Source organism: Phyllostomus discolor, chromosome 15 (assembly GCF_004126475.2).
Source record: "Phyllostomus discolor isolate MPI-MPIP mPhyDis1 chromosome 15, mPhyDis1.pri.v3, whole genome shotgun sequence".
Lineage (NCBI taxonomy): Eukaryota > Metazoa > Chordata > Mammalia > Chiroptera > Phyllostomidae > Phyllostomus > Phyllostomus discolor.
Window position 1 is genome coordinate 7,538,960 of NC_040917.2, and position 26,159 is coordinate 7,565,118.

Sequence of the window (26,159 nt, forward strand, 5' to 3'; positions counted from 1 at the left end):
TGCTCCTTGGCGAACAAGAAACAAGAGGAGGGAAAGGTCAGGAGGTCAGGAGAGAGCTGCCGGCCAGCTGGGGCGGTGACGGCCGCCCCCATTCCAGCCCGGCGCAGGAAGTAGATACGTATCCTATGTGGCGACACATCTGAGATCTGATAACTATGTTTTCAGCTCAAACACTAAATACATACCGCTCTGCTTTAATTAGCAATTCCGCTCTATCAGAACTGAAAGACTCCAAGATTCTCTCAAAATTTATTCTAAAGGTATTTATTGCATGCCTTCTATGCCTCACTGATCTAGACCATAGTAACATGGCAACCTTCACGATGCCGTTTCGGGGAAAACGCCGGACAGAGCCAGCCCGCTTGTCTAGGTTCGTCTCCGGAAGTGGTGCGGAAGGTCACGGTGGTGGGGGGCACTGACCCTCCGTGTCCCCGTGGGGGGCATGCGCCCTCAGTCCTGTGAGCCTGTCCGAGCAGCATCTGGGCCTTGATTTGCATTCAAACAGCAAAATTAGTGCACGTGTAGACATAAGGGGGTTTCATTGTTGTTATACTTTCCTACAATGTGCTCCGGACCACGAGTCCTTTGTTCCCGAGAGAAGGTGTGCGGCCCTGTCTGGGCTGGTGACTCTGAAAAACCTTTGGTGGCTCCGGTGGCTCCCTCAGGCCAGCGGTTTCCCCCGCCCTCCGTGCGTGCCCACGGGCCTCCCAGCGGGTGGCGGCAGCTCATTTCACGTGGATGGCAGCTGCGTGAACGCCGCATCATCTAGTGCACACGTGGACACACGCACGCTTTTTCCAGGGTGCTCGATGGAAGGGAAACCATGACACCTGTGGCACGCAGCCCACGAGATCCGTGCCGCGGCTGGATGGGGAGGCGGGAGGGGCCTGGAAGCAGCCGGGGCGGCCCAGCCAGGCCTGCCAGGTGATGCCGGGCCAGTGCTGCCTGACAACCTGGGGTAAGACACTCCGTTGGGCTTCTCCCCGTGCAGTTTATTTCTGAGAACCGTCTTGCTCCTTCCACGGAAAGAGAATTTCTTCCTAAATGACATTACTGGCTTGCTGCAAACCAGTGGTGCTCTTGGTGCCACTTGGGGGTCCTGAGGCGGGTCCCAGCCCTGGAGCCCAGTGTCTGCAGGCTCGTGCCCGTGGGCAGGTCAGCGAGGACACGGCAGTCACTGGTCACTCTGGGTGCCCAGAGCATGCAGTCCGAGTTCCTCGCTGCACTCACTTCACCCGTGTATTTCTGTACGACTCTCCCAGAGGGAGTGAAGGTTTCATATTGCAGGAGCCAAGAGGCCCTTGCAATGTTGAAGACAGAGTACTTTCTGCTGAGACCCAGAGCCCTGAGGCCTTGGAGAAAGACACAGGGAATCGTAAGACTTGGGATCAGCCCCTCACTGCTTCACTGTGTTGTGCGACCTGCCGGCTTCCCCCTCCCTGATCTGGACTCTTATTCTGTGGACCCTTGTCCTAACGGTCCTGTGTGTATATTACTATTCGAAGGTTGTAGTTTCCCGCTTCCGGTCTGGGAAGAACATCTCGCTCATGGGTGCCACGGGGGGCTTAGTTTAAACATTGCCTTCCCTCGTCTGCCTCTGCACGGAATGCGATACTACCAGTTGCCTTTGCTCTGCGTTTTCTTAGTAGGGAGCCTGTCGCCTTGCGTACAGTGATCTGCATAGGAATTCTTTCTTTTGATCTTTCAGTCATTCATCCAGTCATTCCACCAACCCTTTGAAGTGCCAGGCACCATGTAGAATAGCACGGGGTACCCTGAGAAAGGGACCCCGTGGAAGTGGGCGTAGAGGGAGGTTTCGTGTTTGAATGGTCTCCAAAGACACATGGAAGGATTCAGAGACGTACTCTGAAGGTGGCCGAATAACCAACAGTCCTTCCTGCCCCCAAACAGCTCCCACACTGGGAGAATAGAGTGATCACCTGTTCTCAGATGTCGGGCGACGGAGAGTGTGAGGCTGTGCTCGGTGAGCAGAGGCGAACACGCACAGCGAGCTGCATCTCTGCCCCTTTTCTCCTGGGAGGCGTCTCTCATCTGCAGTACAGGGAGGCAGAGCCCAAGCAGGGCTCTGGTCTGGCCGCCCTGGGGACGGAGAGGGGAGTGCTGGGTGCTCAGGTAGCTGGCCGCGGTGGGTCAGAGCACCCACCAGGCAGGAGTGAATTTCTCAGAGCAGGAGCTGCAGAGATCAGTACAGGGGTCCCCACTCGTGACTGGAGGATTATTTTTTTAAGATTTTATTTATTTTTAGAGAGGGAAGGGAGGGAGAAAGAGAGAGAGAGAGAAATATCAATGTGTGGTTACTGGGGGCCGTGGCCTGCAACCCAGACATGTACCCTTACTGGGAATCAAACCTGCGACACTTTGGTTCTCAGCCTGTGTTCAATCCACTGAGCTACGCCAGCCAGGGCTGACTGAAGGATTATTAACCTGCTCTCGTGCAGCCAAGGCCTGGGGAGCTGTGAGCAGAGGACGGGGGCCCGCCGGTGCTGAGAGTGGAGATGCCTTGTCCATCATCCCAGGAGTTCAGCTGGGACCCGAGAAAGACCCAGCTTTGGCAGGAGGGATACCGTCACCCTAGAACAGGGCTGCCCCAGACACGCCCAGCCAAAAATTAAAAAGAAGTTGCAACATGGGAGGGGAGTCCGGATATTGAGCAAAAAAAAGTGGAAAGGATTAAGAAGTACAAACTGCCAGTTACAAAATAGCCACAGGGTGTAAGGTACAGCAAAGCACAGATAGTAACATCGTAATAACTATGTCTCACGTCCGGTGGGCACAAGACCCATCAGGGGAGTCCCTTCGTGCGCTGTGTCCATGGCTAATCGCTGCGCTGCACACCAGCTGTAACAAATTAAAAAGACTGGTTTCAACAGGATCAAGCTGACAAGCTGACGGGCACAGACATTAACTGCTTAGCAGAATGTAACTTTCTCTAGAGGAGGACAAAAAGTCCAGACTGTCAATGCTAACGACAGTCTCCTACATGTGAAGAAGTTTGTGGGTATGAAAAAAAGCAGGAAAATGGGGAGGAGAAGAGAATGGGGAGGACGTGAGGGAATAAGAGGGTTCACGGTCACGGAACCGTGGCTCCCTTGTGGGTTCTGTCTGCACCGAGACTGAACAGACCCCCTGACCCCCAGCCTGTTCAGCACCTTCCCCCCAGTGCGGGAGTCCCTGCTAAACCCCGGCCCCCCCTCTGGCTTCTCGCTGTAACTCCCGCCACACGTGTGCCCTGCCAGGGACCTACTGCCAGCAGAGAGAGGTGGAAGCCATCACGGAGGGCGACGAGGACGACCGGGGCTGCTGCTGCTGCAGGCCGGGCCACCTGCCCCACCTGCTGTCCTGCAACGCGGCCTTCAACCTCCGCTGGCTGACCTGGGAGATCACGCGCACGCAGTACATCCTGGAGGGCTACAGCATCATCGACAACAACGCGGCCACCATGCTGCAGGTGTACGACCTGCGGCGGCTGCTCATCCGCTACTACATCAAGGTACCCCCCGGGGCCCGGACGCCGGTCTGCGTCCTCATGGCGGGCGGGCTTGGGGGTCCCGTAAAGCTTGGTGGAGAGCTAGATTTTGCAGCTCAGCGTCTGCACCTGAGGCTCAGCTGGGTTGGGGCACCCCCGGTTCTGGGAAACCCTCGAGGGCTGCAGGTTAGCTGCGGTCCGCCCCAGAGCCGCGTTCCAATGGGCAGTTCGTTTTCTCGCCAAGGTCTGTTCCCTCGGTTCCAGCACAACACAGGTTATGCTGCCCATGAGCGCAATTGCAACATCCTGAAAGCATGACCGAGTGTTTGGGTGTCGTAAATGTCAGCGTAGATGCTCTGTGAATTCCCGCTTTAGAATTACCAGCATTACTTCTTAAGCTAAACTGAACTTAAAAATGTAGCTACAACAGCATTTTCTCTTCACTCAGGTAAATACTGGTCGTAGGTTTTTTCTACTTGCTCGGTGCCCCGAGCCGCCCAGTGTATATTGCACTCAGAACACTCGCTGGTGTGGAGGGAGCGTCCTGCAGAAAACGTGGCGCCTGAGCAAGGACACAGAGTGACAGCCGGGCGGAGGTGTTTCTGCGGGGAAGGGCCCAGCAAGGTCCTCACGGCTCAGAAAGTCCCTGTGGCGGCTCCTGTGCTGCAGGGGGACTCTGTGGGGGGTCAGATCAGGACGGTCCTCAGAGGCTCCATATTTTAAAGCCACCGAAAATGAGGACACTCATTCACCTGAGACCCTAAACCCCCTTTGAACCGAGGCTGGGACGGGTGGTCCGGCAGCCATGAGAACATAGGAAACAAAGACCAGCATGGGTGCCTGCCTGTCCAGGAGTTTGCCGGTGAAAAGGAGGACATTGTGAAATTTGGGGGAGCAACCATGGGGGGGCGCCAGCACATGTTTCAGTCACTGCCAGCAGACTTTGGCAGGAAATAGAAAGCTGTGAAGTCAGCAGGTTGAGTAACTCTCATCACACTCGGCCAGGAGGGCCGAGGAATGCTGGTGGAACCATTTTCCGTGGTGGCCTGTTGAAGACACATCGGGTGGTTTGCTCTCAGCAGCTGTGTACGTGCTGGAGGGATGCAAAACTCGGCACCCGGACCTCCCGGGAAAAAATGGCTGTGTGGCCCAGGCTTATAGAAAGTGAGGGAGATGGGAGACGTTTTGGAAGCAGGTCAGGGGTCTGTGGCCTTATGCCTCCCGGCTCCACGCGTGTCCCCTTGGACGTCGTAAGAGAGGTTGCAGGAAGTTTTGCATCCACAGCCAACTCTGGCCACCTGGGTGTGTCGCTGGCGTTAGGCTTGGCGGTGGGTCCTGAAGACCCTCGGCACCCACTCGTAACACATGTCTCCCTGTCACACTTAAACGAGGACAGCTCTGCTCCACCACTTTTAGTGTGGCTTCTTCTCACGGACGGAGGAAAGGACCCAGAAAGGACGACCAGGAAAGAGCCTGCACCGGCAGTTCCTCGGGGACTCCCCGCAGTGGCCACAGTGTGCTCCACTGTCTCCCCGTGGCCGGAAGGTTGTCACATGCCAGTAGTGAGGGCATCAGGGACGCGTGACCTGGGCAGCCGTGAACCCAGACGCAAACCGTATGTTCACAGGGAAGGAGAAGACAGATGTTAAATGACAACCGGCTGTCTCTGGCACCACCCGCAAAAAGAAGAGGAAGTGTCTCTTGAGTTTCCCCGGTAGCTCCTAAGTAGCCACAAGCTGGGGCCGTTGCAGGAGGGCTGGGTCAAGGGCCGACAGGTGGAGGGCACTGACCGTCCCGTGAAGTAAGTGGCCAAGAGGTTACTCTGGAGGAGGCAGCCGGGGCCGGCAGATGGGGTCTGGGCCGGCCAGACAGGCGAGCCCTGGCACCAACCATCCTGTAGCCTCGAGAGCAGGGCCGGCCCCTTCGTCTGCCCACCGGAGCCCTGCATGGGCTCACCCTGTTGCCCACCCCTCCCCCTCTCACACCCTGTGCACTTCCCCAAGAAAGAGGGGGATGCTGGCCTGTGAGTGTCAGGTGGGGCACACAGGCTGTGGCTCGGCACCCAGCAGGGTGCTGCTCAGGAGCCGGGGGTGGGGGCGGGGGGAGTGGGGAGGTGGCAAACCTGTGGCACCTGGCTCCCCCGTTAGGTAATTGCAGATGTCCCTGTCCTGCCCGAAACTCGGGCCTGGGGCGACGCCCAAGCCCCTGTGGTTTTTAATATTTCCTAAGTGATTCGAAGCACAGCTAGGCTTGGGAATCCCTGCAGACAGATGTTCTGACCTCCAGACCGGCACCCAGGAGGGGCAGAGACTCAGGGGCAAATGGGGCCGCATGGTGGAACCCATGTCACCTGGGCACCCATAGGCCCGTTCATTGGAGGCCTCGTCCAAAGACAGCGCTGGGCGCTCTCCTTCCCTTTGGCGAGGGGCTGCATAGAGCCCACATGCGCACCCCGGTGGAGCTCCCCCAGGCGGCTGCAGAGGCATCAAGTGGCTGTTAGAACAGAAGAAACAGTGTTTTACGGTGCAAAGTAACCAGTCTTTTCTTCTTTGGTCTTCATTTCTGGGTGAATAAAATTGCCTTCGCAGCTCTAAGTTTCATGAGGTCAGTTTTATTCCTTCCACTATTTTTTATTGGACAGGCAAGTCCAAAAAGAAAAAGAAAAAGAGAAGCTTAGAATAATTCCTTTGCACAAAAGGATTTTTTAAAATCTCCTAGTTAACGGAGTTGGTTCCCCAGCCCTCCACGGGTGTATTTGAAATCATTCCCTTCCCGGACTCAAGGCTCCTGGGGTTCCTCCCCCCAACTCCCCCCCCCCCCAATTCATCCATGTTTAAAGCCCCTCCTCAGGCCAGGCCCCACTCTCTGCAGGGCCCTGGTTTCCCGCTGCCGTTGTTTCTGCCGGCTTTTGTAGAAAGGAGATGGGCTTATCTCTGGCCCGGAAGGTGAGCCAGACGCGTGGGGCAGGTGGGTCCGCCTGCCAGGCCCCTTCTTGCCTGATAGGACTCGCGGATCTACAGTTACCATGAGAAACTGGGAGGCTCCCACTGGAGCAGGCAGATGGGGGAATTAATTTGGAAGGGGTCCAGCCTCCAACACGGACCGGGTCTACGCTGTCGGTTTCCTCTGTCCTTATTTACCTGCTTTATTTAGTGTCTTAGTGTCGTATCTGTGTCTCCGATGAGCGGGACAGATGCCGCGTCCCCTCGCATGGGAAGGCGGAGCACAGAGCGGGGGTTGCTGCTCCAGAGTCCACGCTGAGGGGTTGGTTCTGCCAAAATCAGAGGAAGGGGTTTTACCTCTGGCATCCACAGTCCTCGTTAGCTATTCTGACTTCAGCAGTGGAGAGGTTATTTTAATTCTTCCTTAGAAACGAATGGAAAGGTAAACGTCCCACTTCTGATTGGTTTATTATTCCTGTCCTCTGGGGCACGGGATTGGGACCTGCCGGGGCGAACCAGACCAGAGGTGTGCTCCAGCCAGATGTTCGGCCTGCCCGCATTTCCCTCTCCCCTTTATACGTGTCAGCTGAGGAGGAGCAGTGACTCTGGCCAGGGTCACAGAGCCTGTTGGCTTGTAACTTTGGGCCAGCCACCTACACTGCCACCCACCCTCCCTGAAGCTGTAAGTTACCAAAGGAGGGAAGACAGCAGAGAGCCCTCCACGCTCAGAACTTGTATTTTCTGAATGTTAGGTGCACGCTCCAGGACTGCCACAGGCTGAGGGGTCTCCTGTCCCCTTGGTCCCTGCTCTAGACCCTGGCTTGGCTGCGGCAGCTGCTGCCCCAGGCTTACTGGGGACAGAGATGCGGTGCTGTGGTTATTTCTTGTGCATGTACCATGCCAGACCAGGTGCTGAGTGCTTCACACACACTGTCTCGTTTAAAACCTCGAAACAGCGGTGGGAGGGGCCTCATCAGTGCTTCTGCCACTTGGTGCCCTGCCTCTACTTCCCTTGGCCCCACCCTCCCTCTCCATCCTTCCCTCCCTGGTCCCTGACACCGAAGGGGTTTCACAAAGCCGGCACTGCTGTCCATTGTGCTGTGCTGCTGGAGAGCCTGTGACCTACCTCATTCTGCTTGCTGTCTGTGGACTTCAGTGCCCCGCCCCCCCCCCGCTCCACCCCGTGTTGGGACCAGCAGGACTGTGGAACCAGCCCTGAGAGGTGAAGGGCCGCCCTGGGTCCTAACGGCAGAGGCTGACTCGGGGCTTTGCCCATCGTTGGGCCCACAGCCAGAGGCCGCCTGTCCGTCTGTCTGCTCACCTGCTCACGCCCCCGACACAACCTGAAACCAGACGCCACAGCCACCCCAACCAGACTCCAGACTGCACATCCCAGTGGAGGGGTGAGGTAGGGGGCTACCACCGAGAACGCTGCACCGGTGCCTCTGTCCCCCCAACTCTCCTGGGGAGGCACCTCGGCCTGATCGTGCCCCTGCTATGTGCATGACTTCCCCAGAGAAGGCCACCGGTGGGGGGTTTGACCCCACGGGAATGAGCCTCACCGCCTCTGTGCACCAGACACCACCCCTGCCCCTCCCTGCGGCTCCTGATGTCCAGACCAGAAAAGCAAGGTTCCCAGGTTCGCCCAGCCTCCAGGACGCCCAGGAGCAACACTCCTGTCTCCCTGAGAAATGAAGCCGCAGTGTGTGTGTGGGGGGGGGGGGGGCTGCACCTCAGCACGGCGGAGTCCGATCTGGTGCTGATGTGCCCGTGAGACTCGGGCTTTCGTTTTCTGGGCCGCATTTTTACTCCTGCAGGCCAGGTGCTAGCCTTTTGGAAAGACGAATTCATTCAAAAACAAGAACGTAGCCCTCAATAAAGCTGTGACCCAGGACAGCAAAGCCCAGGGGTGGCCTCCTCCCCCGCTGGGCCTCCCGGTGGAATGGCCGATGTGAAGGACCATGGGTGATCTTTGGGTGCACCACAGATGCCGGCTGCCGGGGCGCCCAGGATCGGGTGTGCCTGGCTGTCACATCCGCATCGAGGCTCCCTTCCATGGGAACCCTGCAGCTTCAGCTCACTAACCACTCTGGCCCGGGGTCCTGGGCAAAGGTCTGCCCCATCTCCCAGCGGGATCAGCCCAGCCCGGCATGCAAAGTGCCTGCAGTCACCGAGGGTTTGTCGGGTGCGTCTCTCAGCCCGGAGAGGGCTGGCTGTCGTCCTTTCTCCCCAAGGAAAGTCTGCTCTGGTGCATTCTGTTAGCAGCCTGCTCTTCATGCTTCCCTGTCCCCCACGGTGCCCCTGAGGAATGGGCTCTGCCCACTGCATCTAGCAGGGAATACACAGGATGCTGCGTGTGCGAGCTCCCGGCTCCTACTTCTCTGACAGCAACTGGCTTCAGGAGATACAATAACTAACAAGTCTTTCCGGCTTTAGCACGGCCCGAGGACCCAAAACCCTGCTTTCTCCCTGCAGAGTATAATATACTACATGGTGACGTCCCCCAAGCTCCTCTCCTGGGTCAAGAACGAGTCGCTCCTGAAGTCCCTGCAGCCTTTTGCCAAGTGGCACTACATCGAGCGCGACCTGGCGACGTTCAACATGAACACCGACGACGACTACGTGCCGTGTCTCCAGGGCGTCACGCGCGCCAGCTACTGCAACGTCTACCTCGAGTGGATCCAGTACTGCGCGCAGAAAAGGCAGGAGGTAAGCGCGGGGCCGCGGGCTGGGGCCGCCGGTGGGCCGCAGGTTTAAAACACAAGAGGAATTGTACAGCCGATCTCCTCCCCGTGCTCTGCGGTAGACTGTAAGGAAACGAAAGGGAGGGAAAACATCGGTATTCAGGTAAAAGTTTACTTAACAACTGACAGCATTCACGAGGGAGCCTGGAGGTTGTATTTCCCTGTGTTCTGTGCTCGGGGTCAGCACAGGTGTGAGCCCCTGTCATAGCTTGAAAGCTCTGCAAACTTGTTTGCTTGAAGCCGCTTTTTGAGATTTCTGCACAGAGGACATCTGTGTGAGACCCAGGGGGTTGACCGCACCAACCAAATCGTGAATGTGAAATTCTGTGAACAGTCCGACGGCCCACGTGACCCTGCGTTGTTTCTGGTGCATCCTCGCTCCTGTGCTGAGGTTGCGTCCAGAGACCAGCACAGCCTCCCGGGCAGCAAACTGGGGACAGTGACAGCCCGGCTCAGGAGGGCGGGCGAGGAGGAGCAGACAGGGGACAGAAGCCAGTGGAGGGAGGTGGCCGGCTTTCCTTCTCGGGGCGGAAAGCTGCATCCACATGTGGGCGTGGGTGGAGGCGGTAGATCCAGGTTGAAATCGACCTTGGCAGCTGCTGTGAAGGCTGCCATATGCCTGCAGAGGGCAAATCCAACAACGACTCAGCCCGGCCCTTGACCTTGTCGTGAGTGATTACAGGCAGGTGGTGGGAAGAGCAGGTGGCAGCCCCTGCATCCTCCAGACGCGGCAAGGAGAACGCATGCTGGGACTGTCCCCAAGTGTGGTCTTGTCGGGTGGTGGACAGCGTGAGCAGGTGGACGCTGGCCAGTGTGAAGGTGGGCGTTCTGTTGACTCTAATCTCTGACCATCTTCTTGACCTTTAGTGCCGTATGCAAAACCCCGGCGATCGGGTCAGCACACTACACGGCCGCCCTACGGTAGCCTCATCTCTTAAGTTTCCTTGGCGTGTCCAGCCACGAGGGAAACTGCACTGCAGGAGGCAGGGAGTTGCAGACCCCGGTCCCTCCAGCGAGGACTGGGCGCGCCGACCTGAACTGCCTCCTGGGACTCCCCAGTCGCGATTCCGTGCCGTGCCCGTGGGCACCCGTGTGACCGTTTGATGAACGTCTCTGCTCTTGCAGCCTCCAAAGGCCCTGGACAGCGACGAGGACTCCGCCCTGGTGACCCTGTCCTTCGCCCTGTGCATCCTTGGGAGGAGGGCGCTGGGGACCGCCGCGCACAACACGGCACTCAGGTACCTGGGGGGACGGTTGGGACAGGCGTCGATGTTTTGTCTGTTTGACAGGTTTGTTTCCAAGCATTTTCTTTTCCCTGTGGACTGCTCATACTTCTTCCAGATAGTCCCTCCCCTGGTAAATCTCGTGGGGTCTGCGGCAGGCTCTTTGCCGCTGTGACTCCTGTGCGTGTTTGGGAAGGAAATGGCATTAATGTGGAACAGCCAAAATCCCGGGATTCTGGGGCGTTGTGTGTGACGAGAGACCTTGCAGATTTGCTGGGAAGATTAAATGAAACCATGCATATGAATGCCTAGTGAAAATCTTGCTCCATAAACGTTACTCCCCCCCACCCCGTTTTCCACATCACTGCTCTAGTCCACCCCACTCTGCGTGTCTCTGCAGGACTGTGACTCACAGGGGGCCCCTTCTGCTGGTTCGGACTCTCTTTCGCCTGGATCTCCTCCCTCTGTCTGGAAACAGCCAGTCTCTCCTCTTAAAGAACAAACCCAAAACGAAGCTCTCTCCTGACCCTTCCGTCCTCCCCCTGCTCCTGGCACTCGGTCTTACCTCTGACTCACGAAGAGCTCTTGACCTTTGGTTCACAGAGGACGCAGCTCACAGCCCGGAGCCTCACTGCAGTGCCTGTGGCTCCTGGCCCCTGAGCCAGGCAGCTCTCACCAATGCCATCAGTCACCTTCTCATCCCCCAAATCAGTGGCTGTTTCACAGGTGTCTCCTTTGTACCTACCACTAGGGACCAGATGTTCTGAGCTCCGCTGTCCATTAGAAGCTCCTTGAGCCCCGACCGAGTGGCGTGGCTGGCTGGAGCCTCATCGCACATACCAGAAGACTGCGGGTGTGATCCCAGATTGGGCGCATGCAGGAAGCAGCCAATCCGTGTGTCTCCGTCACATTGACATTTTTCTCTCTCCCCCGCCCTTCTCTGGCCCCACTCCTTTCCTTTCTCTCTAAAATCCATAAAAACATTCTTGGGTGAGGATTTTTAAAAAAAAGCCCTGGCCGCTGTGGCTCAGCTGATTGGGTGTCATCCTGTGAAGTGAAGAAAGGTCTCTGGTTCGATTCCCCGTTGGGGTGCATGCCTGGGCTGTGTGTTCGGTGCCCGGTCCCAGGGTGCACACGAGAGGCAACTTACTGATGTCTCTCTCTCTCTCTCACAACAACACACCTCTCCCTCCCTCTCTTTTCCCTCCTTCTCCTCGCTCTAAAAATAAATGCATAAAATCTTTTTTTAAAAAAGCTCCTTGATTAGTTTTGTTAAAATCTGAAAGGCTTCCAAGTCTCCTGAGGCCCAGACCCTCGCACAGTCCAGACCAATTTTACCAGAACGTCCATGGGGGGACCGCACACCAGGATGTACACAGAATGTCCATGGGGGGGCCGCGCACCAGGATGTACACAGCTCTCCAGGCGACTCCGTGTGCTGTCTGGGCCGAGAATCGTGCAGAACGAGGGGGCTGAAAACAAAGGGTTCTCTTTCACCACCCTCCCCGGTTTCTCCTGTACTTGGACTTCCTCCAGCACTGCTGTGTTGCATTTTTGCTCTCCTTTTCGTATTGGACATGAGTGAGTTTGTTATTAGGTTGGATTCGAAGCTTCTCAAGGGCGAAACCCATGTGCATATTGATCTAACAACCCCACAGCCACCGGTAGTCAGGTGAACAAGTCCAGGAGATTGTCTACCGTTTCTGAATGCCCCTCCTGCAGGGGGCGACCGTGAGTCGGGGCAGGTGGCCCTGCGGGAAGGCTTCATGAGCTGTGGGCTGGGAACGGGTAAGGTTGCAGTGGTGTGGCTGACACTTCTCATCATTTCTCGAGGCAGGAGCCTTGAGTCACTGAGAGGGAAAGTGAGGACTGAATGTGTGACATTGCTTACTCTTCCCACGCCCACGTCCCAGAACTTGATGATTTTCTCCGTAGGTGAGAAGTGCTAGCCCCTAAGTAGTGAGTGAATGCCTGTTGTAGGAACTACTCTGCGAGGGGCTGACGGCTCCCAGCCTCTCTCTGCCCCCCGACTTGGCTCAGCCTCAGACGAGACCCAGGGGAGCTTCCTTGTGGCCACCTGGGACTAAACGTGATGACCGTCTGAACGTCCAGCAGGAGGCTCGCCGGTGGGCTTGTGAACCAGCAAGGCGTGGCTCCTCGTTACCCTGCAGGTGGACAGCACTGTTTGAGGAGTGCTTCAGGGGGAGGGAGGTGAACTAAAAAAAAAAAAAAAACACAAAATGTGTCTTTGGATATGCATCGTATCCGGGCAGAGGAGCTTTATTTGCATCAATTTGAGGTTTTTATAAATTTCAGATATTCTGTACCAATCACAAACAAAACGCTTTGCAGAATTCACTCTTTCAGCTCCCACCTAGGATATTTTCCAAGGCGCTCCAGTCTCCATCCAGGTGTTTCTTGCTTGGTTGGCTGTGTTTATTTTTTCCCTGATTAAGCACCACGCTTGACAGCTGCTTTTTTAAACCTTGTTTTGATGGGATTTCCTTTATTTCAAACGGTTCCTAATACTCCTCGACAGCTCTGCTCGTTCCAGACACAGCGATGAGATAAATCTGGGAATAATCCTCGGGGTGTTCTGGGGGGGGGGGCTCGGATTACCCGGGGCCGGGTCACGTTCCCGAGAGGACCCGCATGGCAGTGCTTCCCGCAGCACATTTTCATTTCAGTCATTGACTTTCGAAAGATGACTGATTTTACGCGCTGCCCCAGGCCATGCTTAGGAGAAATCCAGGAAGTTCCCACTTTTTGGGATATGTCCTGGGGGGCAGGGGCGAGGGGCTCACAGTGTGAGGGGGCGCCTGGAGCCTGCGGGGGACCAAGGCGTCCCTCCACTTCAAGCCCACAGCTGTGCCCTGCGTTTCATACGCTAGGGGTCAGTCAATGGGTTCGCTTGGGGGGAGAAAATAGTTCCGGAGCTCAGGACAATGTTTAACGTAACTGTAACAGACAGAGTTGAAGTGCTCTCCAAAGAAACTGTCCCAGTGTGGAGTGTCTCCGACAGCGCTGGGCCACCCCCTCACTAACGCGGGACATTCCGTCTTTCTGATTTTTCTAGTCTCCCGGGTAAAAGCCGGCATCTCCGCCTTCTTTCAGTTTGTATCCCCACCACTGGCAGTGCGGGTGAGGATCTTTTCCGGGTTGATTGGTCACTTCTAGTTTCTTCTGTGAGTTGCCTGCCCGCTTACCTGGCTTGACCCACTATTGTGAGGCAATTACCGATTTTTAGGAGCTGTCCTCATATTAAGATATTAATACGCACCCAAATACATCTCTGGTATTTATTTATGACAGCTTTAGAAAATTCTTACTTTACTGTTTCTTGATTGTGTGTCTTTCTGAAAACCCTCTTTGTAGCTCCAGGGTATAAAAATCCTAGCTTCTCCGTGTCTCTGCTACTTCAGTAGCTTCGTTTCTCTCCATCTTGGGGCTGGGTGTTACTCCACTTCTTGGCTAACTGGCTGCCCTGTGGGTGCAGGGATCCTGGCAGAGGACAGGAGACGCCTGGGTCAGACACGAAGGACTTAACTGCTCACGGCACAGCAGCAGCATGCTTGTGGGGACTCCTCCAGCCCCCAAGCCTGGGGCGTGGGCAGGGGGACACAGAGCACAGAATACTCACTTCCAGTAAATGAGTTTTATAGCCCAGAGTGACATCACTTCATGCCCCAAGGATGCCCCTGCAGACAGACTCAGGAACCGCAGGGCCTTGCACTCTAGGCACACCCAGCAGGACGTGAGCTTGAGGTGGGAGAGGCGGGAGGGGCGGGAGGGGTGGAGGGACCCTGGCTCCCAGCACACCCACACAGAGTGTGTGTTCCTGCAAGGCAGGAGCCAGGGACCCAGCGTTTCCCCGAAGGGTAGCTGATCGTCCAACATCATTGGCTAATCTCTCATTGTTAGTTAGTTACTTAAAATCACCACTAACTTGAAATACCGCTTTGAGCACGTGTTACGTTCCCGTAGGTAGTGATGTGCTTCAGATTGACGCTTCTGTTACAGTGACCGGTTCCTCTGTTCTTCAAACAAAACTAGACCGTCTGGTTTGCTAGAGTCATACGCTGTTTTGATCTCTGTTAGGCCCGTCTGTTCACCTTTGCTTTTTTCTCACCTTTAGTAGTTCTATCGGGTGCTGTTCCTGCTCATTCCCTCTGCAGGTAAAATTCAGGATCACAGTGTATAAAAACCTCTGTTGGAATTTTGATTGAGATTGTACTGAATCTACAGATTAATTTGAGAAAACCTGAACATCATTTAATAATATGGGGTCTCTTTGTAATCATCCTGCTTTTTTAAAATATCTTTTGTGATTATGAATAGATCTTTCTTCCTGTCTCCTTTTCCATATTTTTGTATTGATCTCTTTCTGGGCACCTCTGCTCATCTTTATCACAAACATGAATGTTTCAATGAATTCTCTTTCATTTTTCTGGTGGCCAGATCCATTTGCAAATAATGACAGTTTCAGCTGAGCTGCGAGGCCCAGGCGCACAGGGTGGTGGATTCCACGCAGGGTGGGGGGCGAGGTGGGGCAGGGAATAAGGCCTCTCTGACATGCTGCTGTCCCCCGAGGGAGGGCTCCCTGAGCCTGGAGTGCCGGCGTGGGTACCAGGCACAGACTCTGGAAGTATCTCCGTTACTAATCAGTCAGCAAGCTCGGGAAGCCGGGCCTGCACAGCACACTTAATTGTTCGCACATGTTCCGCAAGCTCCCATTCACGGCAGCGCATGCAGTGAAGGTCCTTCCCGGCCGATCTGTAAACACCGGGTGTGTGGACCTGCTCGGAAATTAACTGAAATGAACAAGTGGGTCATTGTTCTGGGGGGCCCATTGTTTGTCTTACAAAAACTATCCCAGTGTTAAAGTTGTTTCCCTCTGAACCCTTACATCAATTAAGTCTAGGTCTGTTGTCCGTCCTTAAAATCTGTATCCTTAAAATGAGTGATTCTCTCTTTTTTTTTTTTCTGAAAAAGCAGAGTTTCTCAACCGTGTACTGTTAGCATTTGGGGTTCTTTGCTGGGGGGCTGTCCTGTGCATTGTAGCAGTGCCCACCCCTGCCTGGCTTCTCCCCACTAGATGCCAATAGCAACCCCCCCAAGCTGTGAGACATCCAGAACTGTCTCCTGATATTGGCAAATGCCCCCCCAGGGGGCTAATCTGCCACCAGCTGAGAGCCAGAGAGAGCGGGTGCAGGTGGTAACTGGGGTGAGTTGCTCCGTGATTTTGAACAAGAGTCGGGCATAGCGGGGCGTACACCACCTCCGGCTGGAAGAGAGCTGAGGATTCCCCTGTGGATCAAGAGAGTGAAGACGCGGGGGTGGAAAACAGCCTTTGCTTCAACTTGCCACCCTTAAATCGCCACGGCCTTGCCAGGCGTGATGGAGGAGCTGAAAGGGGCACAAGCCTGGGGCAGCCGGAGCTGGGCCATAACCGGCAGTGGCTCTGCAGGCACAGCCAGGGCCTCAAGCCAGAAAAGGACTCCTTCCAGGAAGGCTGTGAACTCTGTGCTCAGGTACCGAGGGCCAGCCTCTCACCTGTGCAATTGCCCACAGCAGCTCTGTCACCCTGTAACAGGGAGCTGCTGGGTCAGGAGCCAGAAAGGACACCGAAGGCAGTCGATCCAGTCAGAGGGTCACTGAGCCCCCGCCTGATGGTCACTGTGTCAGCTGGGGTGCAGCGTCAGTCTGAGGCAGAGGCTGGGAGCATCTGTCCAGCACACGCATGCACGCCCACACATGTGCATGCACACGTGCAGATGCACGCTCAGCTGAAACGGCACCGTCATCACCCAGGCCCTCACTGCAGCAGCGGAACTGAGCCCTGCAGACCAGGGTGGGGTGCTGGCCCGGGGGGTAGCACCGTGGGTCCCTCCACTGGGTTCGGGTGGAGGGTGGCGCCATGGATTGGCTCCTGGGCAGGCTGAGCAGCTCAGGGTCACACACCAGCCTGTGCCAGTTAAAAAGAAACCGGCTGCCCATCCTCATGGAAGGAGTAGTATTTTTAGAGCTCTTCGTATTTATTAAATTTTTAGCGTGTCTGTGGTGCCGTGAAGACCCAAGCTTTCATTCCCTGTGTGTGGATTTGCTTCTCTGACATGCGATTCCATACCTGTCAGTGTTCCTCAGGGCCCTGCCCCGCCCTGTCCCCTGCACGACCCCATGCAAGTGGGCACAGGTGTCCCTGCTCTGCCTATTGCTTGGCTCACAAACTCCATGACAGGACAGCGTGAGAGGGCCTGCTCGGGTGGGGGAGGGGCAATTAAAGGGCGCAGCCCTCAGTGCCATGGGGTGTGGTTTTCTCTGCAAGGGTAACAGCCCATAGAGCAGCTACTGCGGGGCCCTGGGTGGGAGGGCAGCACTTTCGCAGGCCCCCGGGGACTGACTGGCTGCTGCCCCTCCAACAGGCCCTGTGCAGCCACCCTGCTTTGCATGGGCCCCCAACCCCACAGCAGGCTGGGCCGGGAGCCCCTGCTCTTCCTGGTGTCTGCGGAGATCACTGGGTGTCTGGGCACGTCCTTGGCCACCGTCTCCATCCCTATACATGTTTCCTCTTATGCATGTGTGCAAGCAACGTGGCATCTCAAATTCTTTCCAGAAAAAGCCCCACCCCTGCTTTACAATCCATCCCCGCCCCCCTTGCAGTACTCGGCTTCTGTCTGACGGCAGGAGCGGTTTCAGATGCTTCAGGTGGGAGCACAGAGCCCTGGCCATCGTCTGCTGCCACTGGGCTCTGCTTCCTGTAACCTCACACTCGGCCACTCCCCTCTGGCACCGCGCAGGCTGTCCCTGAAGCTCAGAGCCCGGGAAGCCTCCGTTCTGTGCTGGAGAGACTTCGGGAAGGCTGCCTCCTGCAGCTCCTTCTGGGATATCCCAGGCACCTCCGGGCCACAGCGCCTGAGCCCCACCTGAGCAGACCACGCCCTGCTCCGACCTGAAGCCTCACCTCTTTCTTGAGAGAGTTCCAGACACCAGTCAAGGACTGGGCGTATTTCTCAGTGGGAGGCCGAGCTGGCTTGTCGGTGGGACTGTGTCCCAGACCACCGGCAGGCTGGCCCGATGCGCTGATCAGGAGAAGTCTTGCTCAGAGAGCCAGCCCGTGCATCCTCACGAGCGGCCACCCTTGAGGACACCCCCCGCAACACACACCTTCCTGCACGCTCTGCCCCACTTCTGCCCTGCCTGGCCAAGGAAGCCAGAGGCCTGGGTGGTGGAGGCGGCTGCCATCTCGTCTATTAACGCAGATACGTAAAGGAAAGGAAGGAACACCAGCCTGCTCCCCTCACAGCACAGGAAGTGCCCCGCCTCCGCAGCCAGGTCCCCGTGATCACCCGGAATGTCCGTGGCACGGACCGTGGAGATTCCCCCAAGTGACACCCACGCTCTGCACCCTGGCAGTGCTCGGTGACGAAGAAAAGGCTGGGAACGCGGAAGCCTGGACAAGCCTGCAGAGTTTTTCGCTCCTTCTGTCACGCAGCTCCCAGTAGGGGTTTGGAAACGGGTGGACAGAGAACTGGGACTGGTTCTCTGAGGGTCCAGGAGATCCATCTGAGCTTCTGTGGGGGCTCATTTTTGATGCGGACCCCAGCCCGTGGGGTCTGCGACATTGTGCATGTGACACAAGATATTCACACGGACGACCGAGCCCCATGGAGGAAAAGGGCCAGTGGCTTCACTCTCAAGAGGAGCCAAAGGCCCCAGCCTCAGCCGTGACAGGCCTTTATGTCTCTCTCTGGGCACCTTACACGGTGGTCCTCATTCACTATGCCCCTGATGGCTTTAGGTGGTTACCTTTTACAGAAAACAAAGGAGCCAACGCCGCCAATCACATCACAGAAGAGGGATATTTGCAAATGAAAAGGCAAAAGTGGTTGAATTGGTTACACTCATCCTTGGAAGGTTTAGCATGGATTTTAGGAAGTTACTTTGCAGTAAATGTCCTCAGTTCAGGGTGAGGGAGTTTTTTGGCAAAAACAAGACTCAGAGCAGCCTAGGCACATGGCAGGCCGGACTCCCCACAGGAGAACCTGACTCCCCACAGGAGAACCTATCTGTGGGCATGGACCCTGTGCATCTCTAAGTGGGAGCTGGGCCCATGCCACGCAGGATGGTCTCCTACAGTTTACTCTCTGCATGGGGTAGAATCCGATTTCTACGGCGAGTAACCGCCCAGAAGTGACGTCCAGAAACACAGAGAGGAAACATAACTGCCCAGGCAGTTCTGCCGTTCACCCGCCACCTCCTGACAGGGCGGAGCTGGTGGGGTCACCACACCTGCTTTGCCCGTCGTGGTCAGCCAGTCCTGCCTGGGGTCTGTGCTGTCACATCGGGGGGTCAAGTGTGTCCGTGGCTTTCAAAATGACTGGTGATGGCCATTCCACTAGTCGTCACTAGGGTCCCATATGGGCTCAGGGGAGGTGCTGGGTGCAGTGGGATGAGTCTGGGGCCACCTTCCTTTTCCTGCTGGACCAGCCTAAAGACACCAGCTGTGACGTGACACCCGGGAGCCTGGGCCCTGGTGCAGGGGGACGGGACTCTGCACGCTGTTTGTTCCGAGAGAGTGAGCAGGGCCTGGGGCGTTGTCTTACAGCCTGGGCTCCTTCCTGTACGGCCTCCACGCCCTCTTCAAAGGCGACTTCCGAGTCACGGCCCGCGACGAGTGGGTGTTCGCCGACATGGACCTGCTGCACAAAGTCGTCGCTCCGGCCATCAGGATGTCCCTGAAGCTTCACCAGGTGGGCGTCCGTTTTTAAAACGTACCAGCGTGAGCCCTGGCCGGTGTGGTTCAGTGGACTGAGCACCAGCCTGCAAACCAAAGGGTCGCCAGTTCAGTTCCCAGCCAGGGCACATGCCTGGGTTGTGGGCCAGGTCCCCAGTGGGGGGCGTGCGAGAGGCAACCACACATTGATGTTTCCCTCCCTTTCCTTCTCCTTCCCTTCCTCTCTCTAAAAATAAATAAATAAAATTTCTAAAGAGTATCAGCCTGAAACATCAGGGGGAAAAAACAGCTTTGAAAACCAGGGTCCCCGTGTGGCATGAGGTGTAGGAGTGGCTTTATTATCTGGTGACCGAGCAGAGGCCACTGGGGTAGCCTAGACATCAGCCGACAGGAGGTGGTCATGTTTCAACAGAGGGGGACGGGGACTCAGCCAGAGAAAACGGCGTGTCAGAGTGCCCACGCGGTACGGAGAGGTCCTGAGAACCGGAGCCACGGAGCCCTGTCCCTGGGCAGTGGGAGAAGGGGAGGGGAAGGCGTCCTCCACCAGCTCAGGGTCCAGAGAAAGAGCGAGGGCCAGGCGGGAACTGAGACAAGACATGGACTCAGACCCCCACGTCACCCCCTAATACTCACCCGGCCTCTGCTCCCCGGGGCCCCCATCCTTCCGCAGGACCAGTTCACCTGCCCGGACGAGTATGAAGACCCCACGGTGCTCTACGAGGCCATCCAGTCCTTCGAGAAGAAGGTGGTCATCTGCCACGAGGGCGACCCGGCCTGGAGGGGCGCCGTGCTGGCCAACAAGGAGGAGCTGCTGACCCTGCGGCGCGTGGCGGACGAGGGCGCCGACGAGTACAAGGTCCTCATGCTGCACAGGAGCTTCCTGAGCTTCAAGGTGATCAAGGTGCGTGGCCACGCCTCCCGCCAGGGGTGTGCAAGAGGCAGCAGGGTGGTGCTGGGCACGCACGCTCGCGTCTCTGTGCGTGGCTGCGTCAGCCGTTCAGGGACACGGTGTCAGAGGGGCGCTGGGCTGTGCTCCCGGGCCGCGCTCCCGGGCCAGGGCCATGGGAGAGAAACATCGGTCAGTTGCCGCTGGTACTCGCCCCAACTGGGGATCGAACCCCAAACCCAGGCATGTGCCCTGACCAGGGATTGAAGCCTTGACTCTTTGGTGTATGGGATGACGCTCCCACCAGCTGAGCCACCCGGCTAGGGCCAGTGATTCTTCTTTTCCTGTAGCTTCCAGCCACGCGGCTGGAACCCAAGCTCCCTCCTGTGTGCTCCACGTTTCCCCATGAAAATGCCCCCGCACCCCGTAAGCCCGCCGCCCTGCCAGGCAGCAGCAGAGGGAGCTGTAAGCCGGAGTGTCGCAGCCGTGGGGGTTCACACCAGGGCCCTGCTCCAGCGCAGCAGGTTGAATCCCGCAGGCGCAGTGCCCACGCTATCAACTTTCCTCCCCTCCTTACCCCCACCCGGCCCCGCCCCGCCCCCACCGGTAGGTCAACAAGGAGTGCGTCCGAGGCCTCTGGGCGGGGCAGCAGCAGGAGCTCATCTTCCTCCGCAACCGCAACCCCGAGCGCGGCAGCATCCAGAACAACAAGCAGGTCCTGCGCAACCTCATCAACTCGTCCTGCGACCAGCCGCTGGGCTACCCCATGTACGTGTCCCCCCTCACCACGTCCTACCTCGGGACCCACAGGCAGCTGAGGCACGTCTGGGGCGGACCTGTCACTTTGGAGGGCGTCCGGACGTGGTTCCGAACCAAGTGGCTAAGGTGGGTCCCGATACCACGGCCTGCGCCTGGGCGCCGGGAGGGGTGGGGTGGCGGCGTGGGGCGCGCTGGGCTTCTGGTGGGAACCCCGGCCATCACCACTTTGTCGTGTGATTCCAGCTGCTCTCCCGGGGGTCATCTAGGAGATCGCTTGTTCCACCAGCAGGGTCAGGGGACCAGTCAGTGCCTCCCTCCCCCGCCCACAGGCCGAGCTCCTGGCTTGGTTCTCATGGAGCCTCTGGGTCTTTAGGACCCCGGGTGTTCCACACCTGTCAACCTTCAGTCCCCTTCCCCGGCTGCAGTCCTGCCCCTGGTTAGCTGGGATGGGTCCTCTCAGGCCCCCACGCTGACGCTTCTCTGGAAGGTTGAGGCTAGAGCTTATCCATCCTGGGGCAGGGTTCTCATCTGTCAGATGCTGAGGTTTGGGGTGCAGAGGCCCCTGTTCCCACCTGCACCCAGGTGGGCAGCTCCCCTGCAGCGTGCCTCACCCTGGTGTATTAGACATGGGTGGGGGGCGCTGGGGGTGTGGAAATGTCCCGGTGAGAATCCCCGCGGCGTTTCTCCGTCACAGAATGCGGAAGGACTGTCACGCCGGCCAGCGCGGTGGTGGTGGCAACATTGAGGACGCGGACGGAGGGGGCGCCCCGTCCGCAGGCGGTGGCAGCGCCCCGAGTGGGGACAGCCAGGAGAGCAGCACAGAGCAGCCCAGAAAAGAGGGGGCCCGCCACTGGTCGCCCCGGGAAGGGACACGGAGCACAGGTGAGTGTGGCGGGGCCTCACGCTGCCGATACAGGGTCCCAGCAAAAGCCCGTTAGTGCGGGGACGGAGGGGGCCCCCAAATGCACTGAATCTGTAGGTTTCGCTCGGAAAACAACTGCCAGTGCAGTTTTCATCCTTTCTGTCCATCTGTCTGTCCGTGACCTCAGCCAGCCGTCTGCCTTTCTGTCCCGCTGTCCAGCAGCCACCCCTTCCTTCTCACCTCTCACCCACTCAGCTCCCACTGTGTTGTGTGCACGGCCTGTGTCCGGCCGTGTTGTTGTGGCTCTGGACCCACGAGCGTGTTGCTGTCCCCGCCGGTCCCCACGTCTGCGGCGGCACAAACAGCCTCCGGCCACCCGTCCCACTTTCCTCCAGTTCTCACCTTCCTCCGGCCACGCCTGACACTTCGGAGGAAGGGGGAATGGGGAGATGGCTGGGTCCAAGCCCGGGCTGTGTTTGAAGGTCAGAGTTGCATGGAAACTGAGGCCTGTGAGGTCGGCTTGACGGGAAGGATGAGGCTCCCCAGGGGGAGGGGCGTCGGCTGGGCTAGAGGAGGCCACCCTCAGGGCCACGGAGGACAAGCCATGTGGGTGCAGGTGAGACAGACGCTCTGCTCTGGTTCCCGCCAGCATGTCGCACTTGGCCTTGCCCTTCAAAGCCCGCTCGCTCCAGGGCTCCCCACCATCCAGCAGCCTTCGCCAGGTGCCTCGTCCCGCGGGCCCCACCCGTCAGCCCTGCACCAGCGAGCCCGCAGGGAGCAGTCCCAGCCTCCTGGACGTGCCCAGGGCCAGGCTGGGGGTTTAGCCAAAACAGTGAGGGTTTGTCTAAACCTGGGAGACGTGGTAGGTAGGGAGGTGACAGATGATTGAAAGGGACACAGGAGAGTGGCAGGTAGGTAGATGGTAAGAGATAGATACATAGGTAGATAGAGGTAGAACAGAAGAACAATTAGACTGACAGGAAGAAAGGAGAAAAGGAAATAAGATAGACAGAGAGGCAGACAGGTGGACAGGTAGACAGGCCAGCGGTGGTTTTAGCTGCTCGGAGGGGAGAGGCCCCCTGCCCCGGGCCCAGTGCCATCTGCCTGACCCTGACCCGAGTGTCCAGCCAGAGGCCACTGCCCGTGCCCAGCTCTCAGGCCGGGGTGGGGAGGGGGCGTCTCATTGTTCAGTTAACAGTTTCGGTCCCGTGAGAAACGTAAGTTCAGAAACCACACGAGTGACTTTCCAGATGGGAACTGCACGGCCGGTTCCGAGTGGGGAGGTGCCTGGGCGCCGGGTGCCATGGCGCCCTCTGTCCCGGTGGCCTGTGCGGGGCAGAGCAGGGCTGGAGTTGGGGTGGCCCAGTGCAGGGGCAGCTCTCAGAGAGCGGGGGACAGACTCAGGAGCAGCCTCGACTTAGTAGGGGGCCTCATCCCTTTCTGAGGAGTAAGTCAGCGAACAAAAAAAAAGTTCTGTCCCCTGAATCCAGACACTGTCGGTGGGACACGTCCCCTGACTCAGGGCCGAGGCCTCTGGCCCGGGTGTCCCAGCAGCGGCAGAGGTCGGAGCAGACCTTCCGGAGCCCGAACCAGCTGCCCGTTTCTCATCGTTGCTTCTTGGAACTGCCCCTAGCGAGGGCACCTGGCTCTCTGTGGTTTCCAAGGTAACGAGGCAAGCCTGGCAACACCACCTGGGCTCTCGCACTCCTGTCTGGGCCTGAGGGGCCCCAGGCTCTGAGACCAGTGTCGTTCTGCTGGGGACCTTAGGAAGCCCCTTGTTGCTCCTGCTCTCTGTGTCCTGCCCTCTGGAGCCTGACGTACCATCCCGGGTGACTCAGACAAAGTCACTGCGTCCTCACCGAGACTGGAGACCCAGCGGCAAGGGACGAATCTGGGGTTTGAGCCCAGAACCTGTGATCCTAACCACCCTGGGCTGGGACGCGGCCCTTGGCCTTGAGCTGGGGCTGAGCAGATGGGGCCACCCCAGCGCCCTCGCGCTCGGAGCTCCACTGACCTCCTCCCTCCCCTGGCTGGCAAGGGCCCCTCCGACACCTGGCCCAGAGCAGGCGAAGCTGGTGCCTGGTTCTTCCTGAATCAGCCAGCCCGGGCCCCACGAGGTGCCCACTGTGTGCAGGGCTGGCCCTCTGCAGACCGAGGCCCGCCGCCCCCTCCACTTCAAACAGAGGAGCCCGCCTCTTGCTCTGTCCCGCGTGTCCCTGCAGCCCCGCACAGAGTCCTGCGTCTCTCCCCACACCGCGGCCAGAGGGGTGGGGCTTTGCCGTCACTCAGTTCAGGCCACCCTTCTGATTAGGAGCAGAGGTGGCCCCAGAGAGTCTAGGGAGGGGTCAGGCCTTGGCCATTAGAACCACATGGGAAGCTTAAAAAGTGCTTTGACCTCGTGGCTGAGGCACTGTGGGGCCAGAGCTGGGAAGGTGGTTTCCCCGCTGCTCCAGCTTTGCAGACGGGCCCCTGCTGTGCTCCGTCTGTCCGTCAGTGTGCTGCGTGCTGAGCCTGTAGGAATGACTCGGTTGCCACCAGTCGCTTCAGAGAGGCAGGGTGCAGGGTGGGCAGAGCAAGCAGTTCGGACAGGACAGAGGGGGACAGCCTGCCTCCAGGCGGGGTACCACCGAGGGGCATGACCCAGCAGTTCTGCAGGGTGAACCTGAACCAAACCACAGGAGCAGGGGTCCAGTTTTGCTCACGGCCAAGCCTCAGTTCCCACAACTGGGGTCCGCTCTGCTCCCTCCCTGGGTCCCTGCCCCACTTCCCAGCCCAGCGCCCCATCCCGGCCTTTGCCAGACCCTCTCAGAGACCTGGGGTCCTACCTGAGTCCCCACCGCAGGGCCGCCTCCCACAGCGACTCTCGTGGGTGTGCTGCTCCCGGCGTGCCCAGCACCTCACCCGGCAGGCGTGCCTGGGGGCCGGGTGCTCGCTGTGGCCCGACAGCCTGCCGCCTTCTTACCGGGGTAAACAGCATGCATCCCCGCTGGGACGGGGTCGCCCAGCTGGGGTGCCCGAGACCTGCTAGCTGAGAGGAGCCCACGGCTGAGGGGAGTCCCCAGGGAGAGGGAGGGCCTGCTCTCCCCCTGCGGAGGGTCTGCGCACAGCCCCTCAGAGGACGATGGGAGCCGGAGGGGCACTGCCAGGAGAGCAGACCACGGAGGGTCCTTCTGGCGCTGCAGCCGGGCTCCGGGGAGGTTTTCCCTGGAAATCCCCGCCGTCCGGTCAGGAAGTAGTTGCAGAGTTAAACTCTAAGGCAGCGATCCTGTGTAGCACAGATGCATCTAACATGGTTGGCTCACTTATTCCTTTGGCAAAATAATTTTTAAAAAAAATCAAGCAACAGCAACAACAACAACAACAAAAAAAAAAACAGGAAAATCTGCAGCAAAGGGATTGAGGGGAGGTGGCCTCCTCCTGCAGAGAGCAGAGGTTTTCCATGCCACACAGATGGAATTCGCTGGGAGGCCCCCGCCACGCCCGGTGGTCCTTCCCCAGCATCCGAGCCGCCGACATGCGCGTGACTGGCGGGCGTGTGGGGGCAGCCGTCGGCCTTACGGTGTAAATCACGACCAGATGTTCGGCCTTGCCCAGCTCTGAATAAACTAACAAACCCCGTCTCCGTTCCCAGCCCCCATTCGTCAGGGTCCCTTTTCTCCCTCTTTTTCTCCTCTGTGATGGGGACCGACACAGCTCTTCAGCGGGGACCCTTCAGGTGGGCGCGGCCCTGGGGAGGTCCCCACACCAGGAGTGGCCCACCCTCACCCTAGGCAGGGTAACCCCAGGCCCACGGAGCTGAGCGGCACCCTGGGGGAGGTACCCCGTCTTCTTGGCAGCCGGCGGGGGAGAGAGCCCGGGGGTGGGGGAGCACCGGTCTCTGGGAATGGTGCCGGTGTCATGGCGGTCTCAGGGCACCAGGGTCAGTCGGTGTGAGGCAAGGGCCCTCCCGCCAGCAAGCCAACGTGGGCGGGAGCGGGGCGGGGGGTTCCCTGGCATCTCCAGGTTAACACGTGTTCCCCCAAGGGCTCTTTCTGAAAAGGCCTGCCTCTCCTCGGGGGGCTCGTCTCTGGACACAGGCGGGTATTTTAGAATCTCCAGGTGCAGCTGTGACCTGGGCGTTTGGGATGAGGTGGCTCGCAAGAAAGTGACTGCGTGGTCCTCCAGGGCTCCCACCTCCGCCCCCTCGTCCTGCTGGTTGGGGGGACCTATTCCGGCAGCTTCAGGAGACCCCAGTCGGGCAGCTGGCAGAGCTACGGTGTCACCAGCAGCTGTCCTCACACGAGGCCGTACAGTTACCCCCTGGTGGTCAGTGCAGTGATTCAGCCTTCCGGGAGCCCGCTCCGCCCTGCTGCCCAGGCTGGAGGGCTGCCCGGGACGGTCTCACACGGACACGCGCTTTAAGGCATCCATCCGGAGGCACCGACGGGCCAGACCTGCGGCGCTGCGCATCACCTTCGTCCAAATGGCCTTGTCTGACCAGTGTCACGGGGGCTGGGGCCCCCAGGGGGCCCGAGGGGAGGGA

At 58.4% G+C, this 26,159-nt stretch overlaps 1 protein-coding gene across 1 annotated transcript in view; it reads left to right on the plus strand.

Moving 5' to 3' along the window:
* PCNX2 (pecanex 2) overlaps positions 1-26,159 on the plus strand; it is a 204,245-nt gene that overhangs the window by 175,373 nt on the left and 2,713 nt on the right. The window contains exons 26-32 of the mRNA XM_028531220.2: positions 3,258-3,511; positions 8,905-9,138; positions 10,299-10,411; positions 19,002-19,146; positions 19,801-20,031; positions 20,627-20,901; positions 21,470-21,657. Coding sequence (XP_028387021.1) covers positions 3,258-3,511; positions 8,905-9,138; positions 10,299-10,411; positions 19,002-19,146; positions 19,801-20,031; positions 20,627-20,901; positions 21,470-21,657 — 1,440 coding nt within the window. The remainder of the gene's footprint in view (positions 1-3,257; positions 3,512-8,904; positions 9,139-10,298; positions 10,412-19,001; positions 19,147-19,800; positions 20,032-20,626; positions 20,902-21,469; positions 21,658-26,159) is intronic.